General features: G+C 34.7%; 1 protein-coding gene across 5 annotated transcripts in view; it reads right to left on the bottom strand.

Moving 5' to 3' along the window:
- Positions 1-16,005, bottom strand: part of LOC121379967 (SUN domain-containing protein 2-like) — a 41,990-nt gene that overhangs the window by 9,084 nt on the left and 16,901 nt on the right. For 4 of the 5 annotated variants that reach the window (XM_041508667.1, XM_041508669.1, XM_041508666.1 and 1 more), the window contains 10 exons: positions 12,320-12,431; positions 10,884-10,957; positions 8,173-8,214; positions 6,841-6,965; positions 4,227-4,415; positions 3,547-3,624; positions 3,078-3,121; positions 2,264-2,459; positions 1,150-1,365; positions 69-153 (listed from right to left, as the gene is read on the bottom strand). In XM_041508667.1, the coding sequence (XP_041364601.1) occupies positions 69-153; positions 1,150-1,365; positions 2,264-2,459; positions 3,078-3,121; positions 3,547-3,624; positions 4,227-4,415; positions 6,841-6,965; positions 8,173-8,214; positions 10,884-10,957; positions 12,320-12,431 (1,161 nt within the window). The remainder of the gene's footprint in view (positions 1-68; positions 154-1,149; positions 1,366-2,263; positions 2,460-3,077; positions 3,122-3,546; positions 3,625-4,226; positions 4,416-6,840; positions 6,966-8,172; positions 8,215-10,883; positions 10,958-12,319; positions 12,432-16,005) is intronic. The other variant, XM_041508668.1, reaches the window with a different exon arrangement.

The raw sequence follows: 16,005 nt of genomic DNA, 5'->3' as shown, positions 1-16,005 counted from the left end.
CCAATGGGTTCGTATGAGAACACCTCGATTTGTATGAAATTTAAAATCTCCATGAACCAGGTACATACCTATTGATTCCAAAGCATAGTCAGCCATGCCTGTTTTATCTGCACTGAACTTCTGAATAGCTTCATCCACAATAAAACGTACATACTGGAATAAAACAATATTGCCAATTAATCATTTTTAATATTAAAAAGAAATTATGGCAACTGATTTAAAATGATGTAGCATAATCACATTAACTGATGTATATAAAATATTTTTAAAAGCAAACAAATAAAAAAACACCCAACATATTTACACCCATAATTAAAAGCAAAAGGGATAAAAGTGGCAGAGAGCATTATTTCACCAAGTAGATAAACTGATTTTAACTTTGAGGAATGTGTGAAAGAGACAACATACTTTAAGTAAACCTCTAGAGGTTAAGTACAGGTGTATCATTTATGCAAGGCTTGTTATTTATTTTATTGAGTGAGAAGCCATGTTTGCTTGACAGATGTAAATTATTGTAAATAAACGATAATTGTCTGTTTTGACCCATTTTAACACCACTGACTTAACATGATAAAAAAAAATAGCAGTAATATATAGAGTATTTACATATCGAATTAGGTCCAAAATATTACAGAGGCTACGACTTCTCACTACTGCTAATAACTCAGCAACTTGAATCGACTTTCAACAAAGAAAACATTCATTTCGCTGGCAAGATTAGGGCCTGCCATAAACAAACAGGGGGGAAGGGAGCAAATGCATTATATTTAGAGATGGAGACCAGTGCCTCCTGCCCTTTCTGGCACCTACAACCATAAACGTGTTAATCAACAAACATTACGGAAATATGAGGCTGGGTGTTTGTGGAGGGTTTCTTTCAGTTTCTTTTTTTTTTCTTTTAATTTTTTTTTTTTACACTAACCCCTCCAATTTCAGAATTTTTATTATTCAACCATGTTGTTGCCCTGTTGTTTTTATGATTCTTGTTAAATGCCTAAGCCTGCCAGCTTCACATTTATTACAACTGTTCAGTTTATGAATATTATGTAGATAACTGAGAATTACAATAATTATTTTGATGGAAATAATGAATGCATGAATGATTTGATAGAAATAAACTGAAGAAATATGAAATTCCATTGCAATCACCTCTTCACTAACACCACTTCCCTTGGAACTCCCAGAGGGAACAAACATTTTGTTAGCATCCTGTTGCCTCATGATCTTGTTCAATCTGTTTTCAACCATTGCCTTCAGGTCAGCTATTGTGTTGTCATAATCTTCCTTCTTCGCGTAGTTGGAGTTCAGCCAAGATACGAAGCCACCATGTGAGTCTGCACCAGTACCTCCACCACCAGCCACAATCTGCAATCAAAATATTTTATTACATACCTATTCAATCTTACATATAAGAATTGTTTCTAATTTTTTAGGAATTTATCAATGTATAAAAGTCACAAATGGTATAAAATCGCGTAGCGTAGCAAAGTTTGTAATTATATATATATATCTGACATCTAAAACTTTTGACACTTTTGGGGTAATGTCCTGCTATTTATATCTCAGGGTCCCGTTCCACGAAAGAATTGTAGCTAAGGTTAATTGTAGTGATTTACGGTGAATTTTACAACTGGCACCGTAAACTTTACAGCTGTTCCACAAAGCAACCTTACGGTAGTCATAAGTGCCCCTTTAATGATTAAAATATTCTTGAATTAGTTAAATAATGAATTGGTTACCGACTTTTCGGAACATCTTAGATGTATTCATTGGTATCGGACATCCATGAAGTAACTTTGTCAGTTTATTTGCTAAGTGATAATTGCCGAATGCATAAGACATGAGAGTTATCTCCCGTATTTTCGTGTGAACGTCTATGGCCTAGAATGTTTTTCATCGAACGCAGAGTTTTATAAAAGTTATTTGCTATATATTAGATCCATTTTTATACAAAAAGTTAGTATCCTTCTTAGAAAATGACAAAATCATCATTTAACCGCCATTTGACAGCTACGTTAGTGGCTTACAACTGCCTCGTACCTATTGTAAATGTTCAGTAATTTACGATGATAGTAAGCTACGCCGCATCGTGGAACAGGCTGGCAATCGTAGACAAAAATTAAGGTCACGATGGTAGGTATTTACGGCGATAGTAGTGCTAAGATCGCTTCGTGGAATGGGGCCTTGGTATTCAACTCTGCCATAGATTCTATTAGCACAGGAACGATATAACAAACCTGATAAAGAAAATCTGCAGAATTACCTTGGAAATTATGTCATTGATCTGACTCTTAATGACAGCAGCAAAGAATGTATCATTGTGACAACAATTTTTGACCTCTCCCAGCATTTCAAAATGTTCTAGACGAAGCTGAGCAATGTCAGTACCGAGAGACTGTATCTGTTCCTCCAGCAGCCGAATCTTATCTCTTGCCAAGTTCACGTCTTGCTTGGTTTGCCTGAAGGAAATATATTGCACAGCTCACTTCAGACTATACATCTTAATAACTGATCAGGTCCTTTATGAATCTTACAAGACCGTATAACTATAAAAGCATTAAAAATTTTGCAGCATGCTATGAGACACAACATAACACACAAAATGCAGACCGTGATTTCATCTTTTAACTTAAGGTTTAATTGCTGGCATACACTACTTTTCCTCTAATCAACATCAATGGTTAAAAAAATAAAAGCCAGTTTTAAATATTCTAGTAGTACCACAAATGCTTTAGTGCAATAAAGTATATTCTACTATGACTCGATTCTGATTGGTCAATCACCTTAAATTAGCTCTATTAAATCTAACTTGTTTGGTTTTAAATTATATTTAGAGGTATTAAATCCACGATAACCTCAAAAATGAAATGAGAATATATTTATCTGCTAATTCAATCGAATCCAGCATCAATGAAATACAGAAATATGTCTTAATCAAATACATGTATCTTATTCTGAAACACAAATCCAGCACATTTTTACTGTCTCCAAAAATCAGATTGAATCATCTATATATGGGAACAATAAGTACTATGTAAAAAAAAAAGGAATAAAAAGGAGAGGTATGTGAAACTCACTTAGATGTCTTAGCAATAGCGTCTTCTAATTTCCTTTCAAATTCCTAAAAATAAAAAGTTGAAACTAAATTTTTAAAAAGCATAATTTCTTTAAGACTAAACCATAAAATCTTATTATTATTAAAAAAAAATAAAAAATATGGTCACATATCTTTGAGAAAAAATAGTGAAATATAAAAGTAACATATTTGAGTATAAGTGCTATTACTATTAGGCAAATATCATGATTACAAGCCAAATATATCATTTAAAAAATGGTAATTTTGTATACTAACACCGCTTCCACTTTATAAGCTGACGCGTAGAGTTAAATAATACTTTGATGAGAAAACAACTCAAGAAGGTAAAGTATACAGTAAGTTTAATGCTGTTTAGTATTTTAGGTGAAAAACAGAGGATGAATAAACAAGCAGTAACATTAGCTTGAACAATCGACAATGAAATATCCCAGTATATCTCCAATACAAACCTTTGATTCTGTCATAGCTAAGTTGATGTTATCTTTCAGTGTAACAAACTTTAGCTTCTGTTCCATTTGCCATGAATCCTGAAAATAAACAAAATATTAATTATTTATAAATGCGTCCACAGTGGCAAGTAGGCTACTAAAGAGGTTGTAACCTAAGAGCTGGGTTACAGGAGCAGAGTTGGAACTTTACATATACTAGTCTGATTTATTACTAAGGAAGGTTGGCATACAGGACAGCACATACTACACCCTGAACATATCTCACACATCAACTAGTGATTGGGGGTGGGGAAGACGAGTCCGAGGAAATCCAAATATTCAATTCTACAACATTTTGCATCATGTATTTTTGTATCATATATACTACCCGGTACCAAATGAGCCAAACACAAATAAAATATTTACATATCCAGAAAGAGGAAAAAGATTACATGTGTAAGGCAACTGAGTTATATTAATGTTATACAAAATAATTATCAAAGTTTACAACCATACATTTCCAGTTTCCTCTGCCTTTTGAGAAACATTCTATAATAATGTCATTCTCTTAATTAAATTAATTGGCATTTATGACACTTGAAAAAAATAGTCTCCTGCTGTCGTATAAAGTAATTTTTGTTGGTGTTTCTCCTACACTGGAAAGAATACAAAAATAAGTAACTTTCACTGGAATACTATACCATATGTCCTTTAGCCTCATTTATCCTGCGCGACAGATCTACTTTCAAGACAGCCAACTCTTCACTGATAACTCCTTTGACAATACGCTCAATGTCTATGGCATTTAGCTGTGGACTTTGATTCTTCTGCAGCTGGAATATTATCTGTTTCACCCTGTCTTTAAAATTTCCTGTATTGTGGGCAGAAAACTGCAAAACAATTAGCCACATAGTAAAAACCAGTAATCTACAAAATGCAGGATACAAGAAAAAAATAAGTTGAAATTAAATATAAATTAATGTAAAGTGTGTCAGCAATACCAGCAATGGTGACAGGTAGGGGGCAGGTTTCACCCATGAAATCACAAAAAGTGCCCCTTTTGTTTCCAAACTAAAGAACAGCCTATAGTACTGTACCATGATACTTTAATTACTGCCACTACCCCACACCCTACAAGTTATTTTAGGCAGGCGTCTAATTCACAAAGCTACAATGTACATGTATCTTAACACATTGCATTGTTCCTACAAGACTTTGAGCATTGCACTGTGACATTGTGTTACCATTATTCAGATTCGTACTCAATCAGTTTTTGATATTTTACTATCATTGCACTTCATATCCATTTTTTATAAAGATTTTATTTATCTTTCAAATACGGTCAGATGCTTTGGTAATTGTCAAACTCAAAAACACTGACCTCAATAATTAGATTGTAATAATATATAAGGGAGATAATTGAACCATGCACTTGTTCACAAATATTTAAATATGATTTTTATATTTTCACTAACTAAAATAAAGTGAAACCTGTCTAAACCGGATCACATCGGGGACCTAATATTTATCAGGGATTCGGTATTTAGAGGGTTGTGTTTTATAATACAGAGTTATTTCCCTTGACATCAGCATCAAATCTGTAACTGTAAATGAACAAGTCCAAGAATTATCGAATGAATGTGGCTGTCGGACTAATAATAATGTTGTTATATCCCAATTCTGTTATGTATCTTTCTTACTTATGAACCGACATTAAAACATAATTAAAAACAACAAATTTCAACGTAATTTAGTTTTTACCACAATTAAGGTTGCAAAATAACAGATAATTCCACAATGCTATGTTTAGCATGTGGTGGCCAAGACATTTTCCTTCTTTCTTAGCAAAATTCAGTGTGTGTATTTCTCGCTTCCATCGCAGAAAAAATGACATTTTCTGTGTGGGTGTGCATAATTTTTAGCATTTTCTGTTTGTAGTGTATAAAATACAAATTAAGTCACGTGTGTGTATTTTACTCTAAATTTAGTTGTTTCTAGCATTTTACTCTCAGTGCGTCAGTATTTCATTATCAAAGCGCATTGACCAAAAAACCAAAGAGGGAAACTCTAATGTGTGAGTATCTAAGATTTGTCTGAAGATGAAAAGAATTTGCACTGCACCAGACAGGATAATTGAAAACAGTCGAGCATTCATTATTCTGGTGCCTGCTAGACTGGACTGAGACTCCAGAAATCTGTGACCCGTGACGTAACACTGGATGCTACACGGCATATATTCTGGTCAGCACTGTTTTCTGGTAGTCGTGTTTTCATTAAGTTGACTCTTCCTTCATGTACACTACTCCGATTTGTTCAGGTTAATTAATAAATGATTTTACATTTTTAACTCTTATCCACTCAGCTTTACAACCAGAAAACGTCATCACTATAATTTTGAACCTACATTATTCAACCTCAAATTGTAAAACCCCCAACTAATTTAACACTATTTTGATGTGTGTCGTAGTTTAGAGGACATATTAGTGAGTCTAATTACAAAAATAAAATTTACAGAACTTATTAATATATTTTTTAAAGATTTTTTTAAAACCTTAAGATCACGATCCATGACATCATTGTTTATGACTGTTTATTTTCACTTTCAATCAATGATGAGTAATTCATCCGTCATCTACTTCAAAGTCTGTATTATCAGTTATTTTCAGCGAATACATCCTATACAAATCTTCAGTTTTCATTAAATAATAATATCCAACATGTTTTAAAAGAAATAATTATACAAATAGCGAGAAATTGAACCCATGTGCGCGTTACGTCATCAGTAACGTTTGCACAAATTTAGAAAGTTTTTTATTTTATTTTCGATATTGTGATTACAACCTAAATATGAATACCAGTCAACAAAATACACTCAACATGTTTCATTGTCATTCTACTATGTTCTAGCGTTCACAGAATCAAGATAGAGAACTCCTGTGAATGTTGACAGCTGTGTTTACGAAGATCTGTCGTGTTCCCATGACAACTACATTTGTGCTAATCGCAATGACATCATATTACCTGTGAGACGACTTCAGAACTTTGATTTACTAAATATCAAATTAAAATGTTATTTTAGAAGTGTTATAGGATAAATAAAATTTGCTACTCATGTTTTTTAATATGTATATCAACCTCGTCTAATTAATCGGTATTGTCTCAGCAGAACCTCGATAAATACCGATTAACATCTACTCGGTTGATATTTTCCATATTACAAAACACTTGCAACGAATCCTCTCTCTCTATTTTTGTTTTTGTTTAATATGGTGATATAATATTGCTATGAACTACAGAACACAACCTGAAGCCTACCTGAGGAACATGATGTTCTGTCTCTGCCTGAAGTGATGATGGTGATGAAAATGACGAAAACGAAGTAAGGAATGTTGACTTTGCATTGTAAAGTGAATGGGATAATATATTACCAGCTTGCATTGCTGAAAAACAGAAGGTAGATAAATAAAAATCTGAGAAAGTAAAAAATGTCACTACAAAGTAAAAATGGTTGTACATGAGGATTGGGTCGACAATCAAGTCTTCAAGATTTCAGCTTTGACAACTCTGCTTTACTGTATTCTAAAATTAGCAAATATCAAATACCCAGGTGCAAAGTGAATTTATAATAGAAAACTTGGATCGTTTTCTCTGTTCATAAATACTTAACCTAACATCAAACTAATGGTATTTCCCCACTTCTATAGTAGAAAAGAAATTGAAGTAAATGTATTATAAAACAAAATGATTCCATAAACAGGCATTAATATTTCTAAAATTAGGAATATTTAGTTTCAACAAGACTTTACAGATTTATGTTAACCCTATCAACAATAACAAAGAATATGTACACATATTAAAAACACTTCATTACATCTATATAACTAGAATAGAAAAGCCACGATGACTTGCATGCATGTGCTAGACAGGCCCCTCACCCACCCCACCCCCCCCCCCAAAAAAAGAAAAAAAGGTGTAAGTACGGGAATCAATGTATAACAAGAAAATAATTTTTAAACCATCAACCATTGCACTGACTGATCATTAAAAGTCTATTTCATTGGGAAAACAAATTAGGAAATGCTTCTGAATGTCTTCCCAGTCATGTGCATATGGAACATTTACTGTTTACATGAATGAGACATACAAGACTGATTGCAGTTCAAGTTAAGACTTTCATTTTCTGGAGTCCTATACCAAAGAGCAAAATAATGCATGAAAGAATTAAAACAGTTACAAAAACGTTCAATAAACTTCAACAGAACATTAACTAAGTATCCAATTTTATGGTGTAATTAATAGAAGCAAATTTAACCGGTGCATCTTCAAACACAGAATGTTACTAAATGCTGACAGCAAATTATATCGCCAAACACAACTGATTATTCGGTTTCAATGATTTTCACAGCCAAACAAACAAGCACAGAGTTTAAGCTGCCAATACCATATCACCAAATATGAACTGAGGTTGAATCTGGCAAACATACATGTATTTCTGAATACATTTGCTGATAAGTTAAAAACCTTAATGTTGTTGCATTTTGTTTGGCTAAAAACAAAATCAATTTAAAAACTACACATTTTGGAAATAAGTTTTCAAATTGCTGGCAATACTTTCTGTCCAGCTTAAACACTGATGAACGTCAATACCTGCACAGGTAAAACACCAAAGGTTCACACCACCACTGAAAACTGAAAGGATTTCTCTTTTGGTTTATCACCTAAGAATGTTTTACAAGTTTTTGTTGTTGTTTTTCATTGTTAAAAAAAAAAAAACCAACACTAAATGTACCATTATAATTAATCATTAATTTTACAAAAATTATTGTTGAAAATACTGAAATAAAATTGGATTTTGGAAATTGTGTGAAGGAAAAAACAGAACGTCTTACATGTAACTTCCATAATGGTGATATCATTTGTGCTTTTCTTCTCAAAATAGAGAATGTGTGTAACCATAAATGTTGCAGTGAGAAATCTAGGATGGCATACTGTTCACAGGCCCGTAGAGGCATTATGTGGAATGTTTTTCTGTGGTAGTTTTAAGCTGAGAAAAAGCTGACTATATCACAGGATAAGGCCTACATGTATGTGGCTCCTATCCATCCAGCACTCCCTGATTTAGAATCTTGAACCAAAATGTCTGAGATTATTAGGACTTAAATGATGTCACAATCAAGAACTTGTAAGTCATTCTTGGAATGTTTAGCATGGGTATTATGTAAAACACTCTGCTGTGCTTAGGTGAAAGCAAAATAGGAATAACACTTGCCACTGGTTATTAAGAACACAAAGTATAAATAGTAAAGTAGATTTAAATTGTGTATGCCAAAATCACCCCTTTTATTATCATGGAGTTAACCTTTAATGTCTTGCTAAGGATATTTCAACAAAACTTTTTTTATGTTTGTCATAAAAAAAACATTTTAAAATTGTGCATAAATGAAGGCACCCCACTGTATCCAACACTGTTTCCATGTCCGGTGATTCGGCACAGTACAAATGTATATGTGGCCCAATGACTCCACTATTTATAGATCACTCATAACCTCACTTTATAGTCAGTTTCAGAATCGTTTTCTTGGGTAGCTCAGTTTGTCATAAATGCAGATGCATGTTCATTGTCATGCACGCCTAAGATCCCTACATGGATTTTCCTCCTGGGTAGATTGTGCACACAGATGGTACTGAGTTTGCTTTTATTTTTAGTAATAATGTGACTATTGCAGAGTTCGACAAATCCGCTAGCCCGACGCCCGTGGCTAGTGGTTTTTAAGTTCGGGCTAGTGGTTTCTCACCCCCTCTCCTTATCGCTCGATCGTGTTTTGTTTTTGTTTTTTTTTCTCTCAGCTGAAATTTCGTTTAATAAATTTGATTGTGACGTTTGTCATAGAATAATATCAACAACATCATCAGTATATAATAATAATCCACTTGAAATAGGTCTGCAAACTGCAGTAACATGCTATCTCTACATCGATACGGTTACAGCATGCATTGTTTACTTTTCCCTTTCAAGTTTCTGGCACAGGAAATCAAGTCTAATGACATGCGTGTTTTGATTGGTTGGACATGTCACGTGGTAGTTAATCTCGCACATAATTATGTTTTAGGCTAACTTGGAAATGACCAATCGCGACGACAGGTTAATCTCAATCAAACCCCAGTCATGCTTTGAATTTCAGTGTTTGTTTTATTTACCTATTGTTTTCTAATTTAACACTTCGCTTACATATGGTTATCGGCAACCAGGAAAACAATTTACTTTAATGGTAACCGCACATGCAATGACTCGGCTTGGGCTATTACGTTTGGATAATGTCTCACAGCTGCCGATACAAGATAATACCTTTTTTGTTCATCAATTAACAACGGATTAGATGTCGCCGTTCTATTCTTTTGATATCGGTCTGACATGGGATAATGCCCTGTATTTGAGCAATTGGCAGTACCGTTCCTGGCGACATGAATAGTAGGCCCTAAAAGCATAACCCACTACCAAATACACTCAACCATCTATTACCGTGTGTCACACTGTCGTACCCTCATTTAAATTTAATTATTTTGATAGTGGTTTTAGATACCAACCCCGGGAGTGGGCAAAAGCGAAAACGGGACAATAACGATGGATCACACTGGACAAAAGACCAAACGTACAACCTGACAAAACTGAAAGTTACAACATAATTTAAGTGTTTGTTTCATTTTACTGTTATACTCGTAAATGTGTAATCTTACAAAAATTTGATAAAAATCCAGTTATAATTGATCAAGAATTTGGGCTAGTGCTTTATCTTGGTGGGCTAGTGGTTTTCACAAACCCACTAGCCCTGTGGCTAGTGACTTTTCAAAATATTTGTCATACTCTGCTATTGTGAACTAGACCGACTGTCAATTAAGGTGTTAAAACTTGTTTTGATTTCTTTTTTCTGTGTTTTCAGTTTTCTCTTCAGTTGGAACAAATATAACCTAAGAGTTATACTGTTTACAATTTACATTATTAAAATGTGGGAAAAGTGTTTTTCAGACTCGTAATGTCATTGTTAATATCAATGACCCACTTTGCATTAATATATATATACAAGAAAACATATGACTGATTTTTTGAATTTATGAAATCATTATTAATTTCACCCGTAACAATAAATATGTTGATATTTGATACCCATCAGGGGATTTACCACTGAAAAAGGAATTGAGCTCTAATTCACTAAGACCGACAACAAGACAACTTTCTAAGCTTAGTAATGCAAACTATAAAGTATGCCAAATCAACGGATATGCCAATACATCAGACACGGATTTATTAGGAAATAATTTAGGACAAAAAACAAAAAACAAAAACAACAACAAATACTCACCAGATCGCAGGAAAAATGGTAGAAACAAAAGGAAGAGAGGTATCAATAAACACCATAATAACACCTTGGGTCGTCTGAAACAAAACAAATTGTTTTCTTAGTCTTTGTTACATATAAAAATTGTTTCTCATTTTGGGAAAATTTATTAATGTGTAATTATAAAATACCAGATGTTATATGATTTACTCTCTTCTAATTGGATGATAGTCACAAATTTAATATAAAATCTCTTCACAAGGCTACGCAAATTTATACAATTTATGACTTTAAATACATTGATAAATTCACAAAAACTGACAAACCATTCTTATATAACAATTTACACATTAAGGAACAATTTGTTTTCATAATTTTGATAGTGACAGTTGCTCATCACGTAAAGATTGGATAGCAACTATATAAAATTTAACATTTTAAAATTGTATAGCTACATGTATTTCTAGAACCTATGTAATAAAATGCAACATAACACTGAACAAAATGTTCCCTGCAAATTGAATAAAATTACATAGCAGAGAGTTTAAATTTTATACTACATTTGTAACTATTAATAATAAGTTAAAGTTTGTTTTGTTTAACGACACCACTAGAGGACATTGATTTATTAATCATAGGCTATTGAATGTCAAACACGTTTGTAATGTTGACAAAGCCTTTGAGAAAAAAACCCACATTTTTCCATTAGTATAAATGGATTTTTTATATGCACCATCCTACAGGCAGGATATCAAATACCAATGGACCCACCAAAGGGTTCAATCCTAGACTGACCATGCATTATACGAGCAATTTACCACTGGGCTATAATAATAATATTAATAATACTTAAAAATTAAAAACATCCAGCAATAATAATAATAAAAAAAAGTAATTGAATGTGTATATAACTAAGTGTTCCTATCAAAAGAGGAATTTGTACATTCTTTGCTGATTATTTCTAGTAACTAGTCTAGCCGTTTTAAAACCACAAAAATAGACTAATCAATGTTCTACAAATACTGTCCTGAATAACATCAATTTAAAAACAGAATTACCGTAAACTCTGGAATAGAAGCCCAGACTTCTGTCTTTTCATGATGCTCGGAGATCTGGCTACTATTCAAGACATGCCTCTTTTCTAGGCAGTCTTCTATTTTATTCAGTCAACATTTTCTAACATGGCCATGCTATAAGGCCATCTTCTAATGTAGGCTTCCAAACGTTTTTGTACCTGTGGAAACCTTTTACCTCACTCAAAAGTAGTTATCATTTCCTGCTGTTCTTGCCATGCAACGAGTCTGACAAGTGTAACATGTTCATTAACGTGACAAAGCTAAGTTAGCATAAACAGGCCTTTATGTAAGGCGGGCTTCTATTCGCGATGCTCCGAGACCCGGTCTCTAATCGATGCAAGCCTCTATTCAAAGATTTACGGTAATTCAAAAAATTATTTTTACTTTGCCAACACCCAGATATCAACAATAATGAAGTGATATATCCAGGAATACAGAAGCTTCAAAATATCTCGAACAGGCACACCGATGCGTTGCCATATAGCACACATGGAACCTGGAATAAAAAAACACACAGAATAAATAAAGTATATACCAATTAAAAAATGAATTGCATAAAACTAGTGTAATCTAAAACAAATACTGTTTCTCTATCACTCACCCTCACAAGAAAACATTACATTGTGGACAGATATTTATATAGGCCACCCGCCTGTTTGCTAAATCACTTCATGTATTGGATAGCACAATTCTGTTCAGTGGATATGATTTTGGTAATTTATGGAAGTAATTATCACTGAATGGTCTTCCAATTTTAACTAGGATGGAATACAAAATTTGGTTTTGGAGACAATATGAACATAGCAGTTAAGTTATATTAGTTTACATGTCCACTGTATTAATTTACACTTGACAATTTCTAGATCTGAATTCAGAGAAGAACATGAAAATGTAAACATAGGTACTGACTGACAATCATCAGATGTCAACCGTACATAATAATTATGACATATGGTTTAAAAGTTAAGAGAAGAAATCCACCATGACCTTATTATAATTGGTCATTTATATGTCTGACATCAAATACTTATAGGATATTAATTAAATCAGCTTCTCTTCTTTCAAATTAAAAAAATTTCAATTAACAACAACTGTCCATGGCAATTGGCAATGCAGACAAGTTTTCAATTCTCTGGCTAATTTTTTTCTGTGGACTACAGGTATATTAGATTTTTGTTTCCATAGTATGTTTTTTTTTTGCTGTGGACATTTTGTTAACAGTCCACGGGAATCCTCCGATTCTAAACATTTTCAGAGAACTTTATCGACGGTGTTAGTATATAGAATTCTGTGTCATATGCTGCTCACTGTATATGGATTTTAAAAAAACCCACCTTTCTATTTATTGAAAAGAATAACCAATTTGTCAGTAACAGTGTATCCAATTTTAAAGCCCCCACCCCCAAAAATATATAAATAATGTTTTTTTAACTATCAGTTTTGTTAGTTGTTGGTTCCATTTTTTTTTTACAGTTAGTGTTTTTAGGTGTCTTACCAGCCCTAAGTTCAGCCAGCAAACGTTTCGCCAACGTTCACTACCGTATATCTTCGCCTGTAAGTCGATCTCGGCTATAAGTCGAGTCCCTAATTTCAAGCCCTGAAAACGTATTTTTTTATTGACCCGTTTATAAGTCGACCCATGAAAAACTACTTATAAATATTGAAATATTTCTTATTTTCAGCACATGAGAACAATAATATTTGAACAAAAGAAAATTATTTTACAAACTTCGGTTTTCACGTTTTGTACATCGCAATATGATCAGACTATTCCAATCAAACTATCATTATTACATAGCATCAAAACGAAATATTCCCTTAGTAGAGAGTGAAAGCTGTTTGACTGTTACTGTATAGTACTGTACAGATGGTTTTGTGCACAGACAACAACTTTATTTATAAACACTGACAACAGATCACTACGATAAAACTGAAAGTATCACGTTTTGCCGCCATATTAATACATGTAAGGAGGATAACTCTGGAAAGTACACTGGTTTTTGTACCAAATGATGTGTGTCCCTATTGCTCTAGATAAGTGAACTGCAGAGATCAGTCTATTTTAAGGGAAAGCTTAGTAATATTCATGAAGTTAATCACCGCCAAAACATTGTTTGAACAACCATTAATGCCAGTGACCAGATTTCAAAATAAACTCAGGCAACAGGTAGTTAGTATTGTTTACATTTTTACTATTAGTTATGACTGTTAATTTAACTAAGTGGACTGTTGTCTTGGCATGTGAGTGAGATCGTACGCCTTTTCGCATAACCAAAACCGTTCTAATGCCAAAAAAAATAGGTTATAAAAAATAAATGTGTCAAATTAACATATTTGAGTATAAATACATGGCATACTTCAACAATAAAACTTGTAAAATAATCCCCAAAACAGTAATATTTTTTGGTGAAATTTTTTTACCCTCTTATAAGTCGACCCCCCAAGTTATAAAATAATTTTTGGGTGAAAAAAATTCGACTTATAGGCGAAGATATACGGTAACTATACTAAAACGCAAAAGAAACGCAGGTTCTCATTAAATTGGATATAAAATATTAAAAAAACAAAACGAAATGAAGATTTCAACATTTATTTTGGAGCTACACCAATTCGGCACACATTGGTGTTGGAAATTTTTGATTGAATTCCTTTTTGGCTATTGTTTCATGTCATAAAGTAGGGTGGGGGTCCATGTTAAAAATGTGAAAGAGACGACCTGTAGCATTGTCAAAGTCAGTATCGCGTGTGACCACCCTGGGCATTCAAACAGGCAGTGCAACGTCTCCTCATTGAGTTGACAAGCCGTTGAAAGAATGCCTGAGGGAGTGAGTTCCATTCATGGACCAATGCTGCCTCCAGCGCCTGCATATTCTGAGGTTGTCCGCGAGCCTGAAGGCGACGTCCGATTTCATCCCAGACGTGTTCGATAGGCGCCATGTCCGAGATAAGGCTGGCCACGGCAACGTTGGGATGTTGTGCTGAGCCAGCAACGCCTGTGTTGCCCTGGCAGTGTGCGGCCTGGCATTGTCTTGCTGCAGCAAGCGCACACGTGGGTGAGCGGCAAAGAAGGGAACGACGTGATTGTTGATGACGTCATTTTGGTACACGGCGGCATTAACGCATTGTCTGAACACATGAAGTTGTGTTCTGTGGTTGAATGAGAACCCACCCCACACCATCACACTACCCCCGCCCCATCGGTCGGCCTGCAGAACGCAGCAGTCGGAGTAACGTTCATGTCGACGTCGCCATACTCGGATTCGGCCATCAGCGTTGGAAAGATTGTAACGGCTCTCATCAGTAAACAGAACTTGTTGCCACTGGCCACGTCGCCATCTTTGATGTTGTTGCGCCCACTGTTGACGTTGTTGGCGGTGCCGAGGGGTCAATATTGGTCCCACATAAGGACGGCGGTTACGGAGTCCTGCTGCCCTCAGACGGCGTCGGACTGTATCGGCGGACACTGGACCACGTGGACCACGCACCTGGTGAGCGGTGTTAGCTGCTGGCAGCATCCGATTCCTAAGGTGGGTCACCCGGATGTACCGGTCTAGGGCTGCGGTTGTCACCCTCGGGCGGCCGGTGCGTGGTCGATCGTTCACAGATCCAGTGATTTGGTGACGTTGAGAAAGGCGTGCGATTGTCGAAACATGACATCCCAATTGTCTGGCTACAGCAGTACGGGTCTGTCCGGCTTGCAACATCCCGATGGCCATCCCTCGCTGGAGTTGCGTCAGTCGCGGCATTTTTAAAATGTGATTCTGTTGTCTGTCACTACTCAAATTGAATTTATGCGATTAAATCCAGGTGTGTAGGCTTTATAAGCATTTCAATGAGTGTGTTTGCACTGGATTCATGATACGGATGATCCAGCACGTGCAAACAACGTGTTTTGAGAATTCGTGACGTCACACAGGTAATGAAATTGACACGCAGGTGGGACTGCGGTGTGGGTGTGTGCCATGTCCTTTAACACAGTTGAGGTTCAATTCCACCAAAGATACTGCTTTACAAAGTGCAATTCTTTCGCATTTTCAGGACCTGCGTTTCTTTTGCGTTTTAGTATATTT

This window comes from Gigantopelta aegis, chromosome 8, assembly GCF_016097555.1.
Source record: "Gigantopelta aegis isolate Gae_Host chromosome 8, Gae_host_genome, whole genome shotgun sequence".
Classification (NCBI taxonomy): domain Eukaryota; kingdom Metazoa; phylum Mollusca; class Gastropoda; order Neomphalida; family Peltospiridae; genus Gigantopelta; species Gigantopelta aegis.
This window is presented reverse-complemented; position numbering and strand designations above follow the sequence as displayed.